Source organism: Haplochromis burtoni, unplaced genomic scaffold (genome assembly GCF_018398535.1).
Source record: "Haplochromis burtoni strain Fernald_Lab_line unplaced genomic scaffold, NCSU_Asbu1 Contig_70, whole genome shotgun sequence".
Classification (NCBI taxonomy): domain Eukaryota; kingdom Metazoa; phylum Chordata; class Actinopteri; order Cichliformes; family Cichlidae; genus Haplochromis; species Haplochromis burtoni.
In genome coordinates this window covers 240,466-241,939 of record NW_024582431.1, presented here as the reverse complement: position 1 = coordinate 241,939, position 1,474 = coordinate 240,466, and the positions used below count along the sequence as shown (strand labels likewise).

General features: G+C 40.2%; 1 protein-coding gene across 1 annotated transcript in view; it reads left to right on the top strand.

Annotated features, from left to right (window-relative positions):
* The window catches only part of LOC102310231 (somatostatin-like receptor F_48D10.1), a gene marked incomplete at its 5' end in the record, with an annotated part of 8,351 nt that overhangs the window by 2,128 nt on the left and 4,749 nt on the right, over positions 1 to 1,474 (top strand). Inside the window, 2 exon segments of the mRNA XM_014334440.2 lie at positions 768 to 908; positions 1,034 to 1,306. Of these exon segments, the coding sequence (XP_014189926.1) occupies positions 768 to 908; positions 1,034 to 1,306 (414 nt within the window).

Genomic DNA, 1,474 nt, shown 5'->3' with positions numbered 1-1,474 from the left:
ACGTGCCAACTTAACCTCCTTTCCGAGAAAATCTTTTCCTACTTCAATCAATATTAACTGAAGGCACAAAGAACATTTGTTTATGGTCTGGTAAAGTATCCAGTGAGTCAAGACAGCTAAGTCAAATGCTAGTCAAGTGGTACCACCACACCGAAAGTGTGATGCTAGGTCTAAGTGCTGGAAATTGGCAGTCAAAAGTGACTTCATTTGATGATACAATGTGAAATAAAACACTATCAAAATGCCAGCTGACATGGAAGCTGTTTATTCCACAGACATGAATACAAGTGTATTTGCAAAGATGCACTTGTGTAAAGTTTATGAAAAAGAAAAGTGTTTCTGCAACAACAATTTAAACGAGCAGACATTGTTAAGCTCAAAGACAGACAAAGCTGAAATGGCTTGGTATGTGCAAAGGAGGGATAGTGGATATATCGGACAAAGGATGTTAAACAGGCAGCAGTCATGCAGGAAGAAAAGAGGAAGACTAAAAGACAAGATTCATGGATATAGTGAAGGAGAACGTGCAGAGGGTTGGTGTAGCAGAAGAGAATGTGAGAGGAATAAGGTGAAATGTGGGCAGGTGATTTGCTGTAGTGACCCCTAAAGGAGGAGGAGGATGAAGATGAAGATGATGATTGACATTTAAAATTAAGGGATGTGATGGAAAGCAGTGGATTAACTTCCAGATTTTGTTGTTGACTGTCTGACAGATTCCGATTCAATTCTGAATTTACTTTATTTGTTCAATATTCATTTTTCTTTAGGATACATTTAACTCCTGCAACATGATCTGGCCAGAGCCGAAGGATGTGTGGTCAACAGCCTTCATTCTCTACACTGCCACAGTGGGTTTCTTTGGACCACTGCTCATCATTTGCCTCTGTTACCTTCTTATTGTCATCAAGGTAGATATTTCATGAAGCTCATTAAAAAGCACATTTTTAAGTTGATATTCTTTTCTCAGTCAACAGAAAGGCACGATTTCCATCCTCGTCATTATAATTCAAATCTTTTTATTGTTATTTTGCAGGTGAAGTCCTCTGGGGCACGGGTTGGTTTCTCTAAACGCCGACGCTCAGAGCGCAAAGTGACCCGAATGGTGGTGGTGATTGTGGTGGTGTTTGTGCTCTGCTGGCTGCCGTTCTTCATCATCAATATGGTCAATCTGGTGGTCATCATCCCGGAGTCCAGTGCCACTGCTGGCATCTACTTCTTTGCTGTCATCTTGTCTTATGCCAACTCATGTGCCAATCCGTTTCTCTATGGTTTCCTATCAGACAACTTTAAACAGAGCTTCAGAAAAGTACGTTGAATTTCTTCTCACCATAGCAGTGCTGTTAAAGCCCGCTAATTAGCATCTTACATCTTGTTTATCTGATCTCAACTCATTGTGTTTGTTAACTGTTGAACTGTTGTGAGCAGTGATTTTTTTGAAGGTAACATCAGTTTCTACAAACTGCATCAGTTTGAC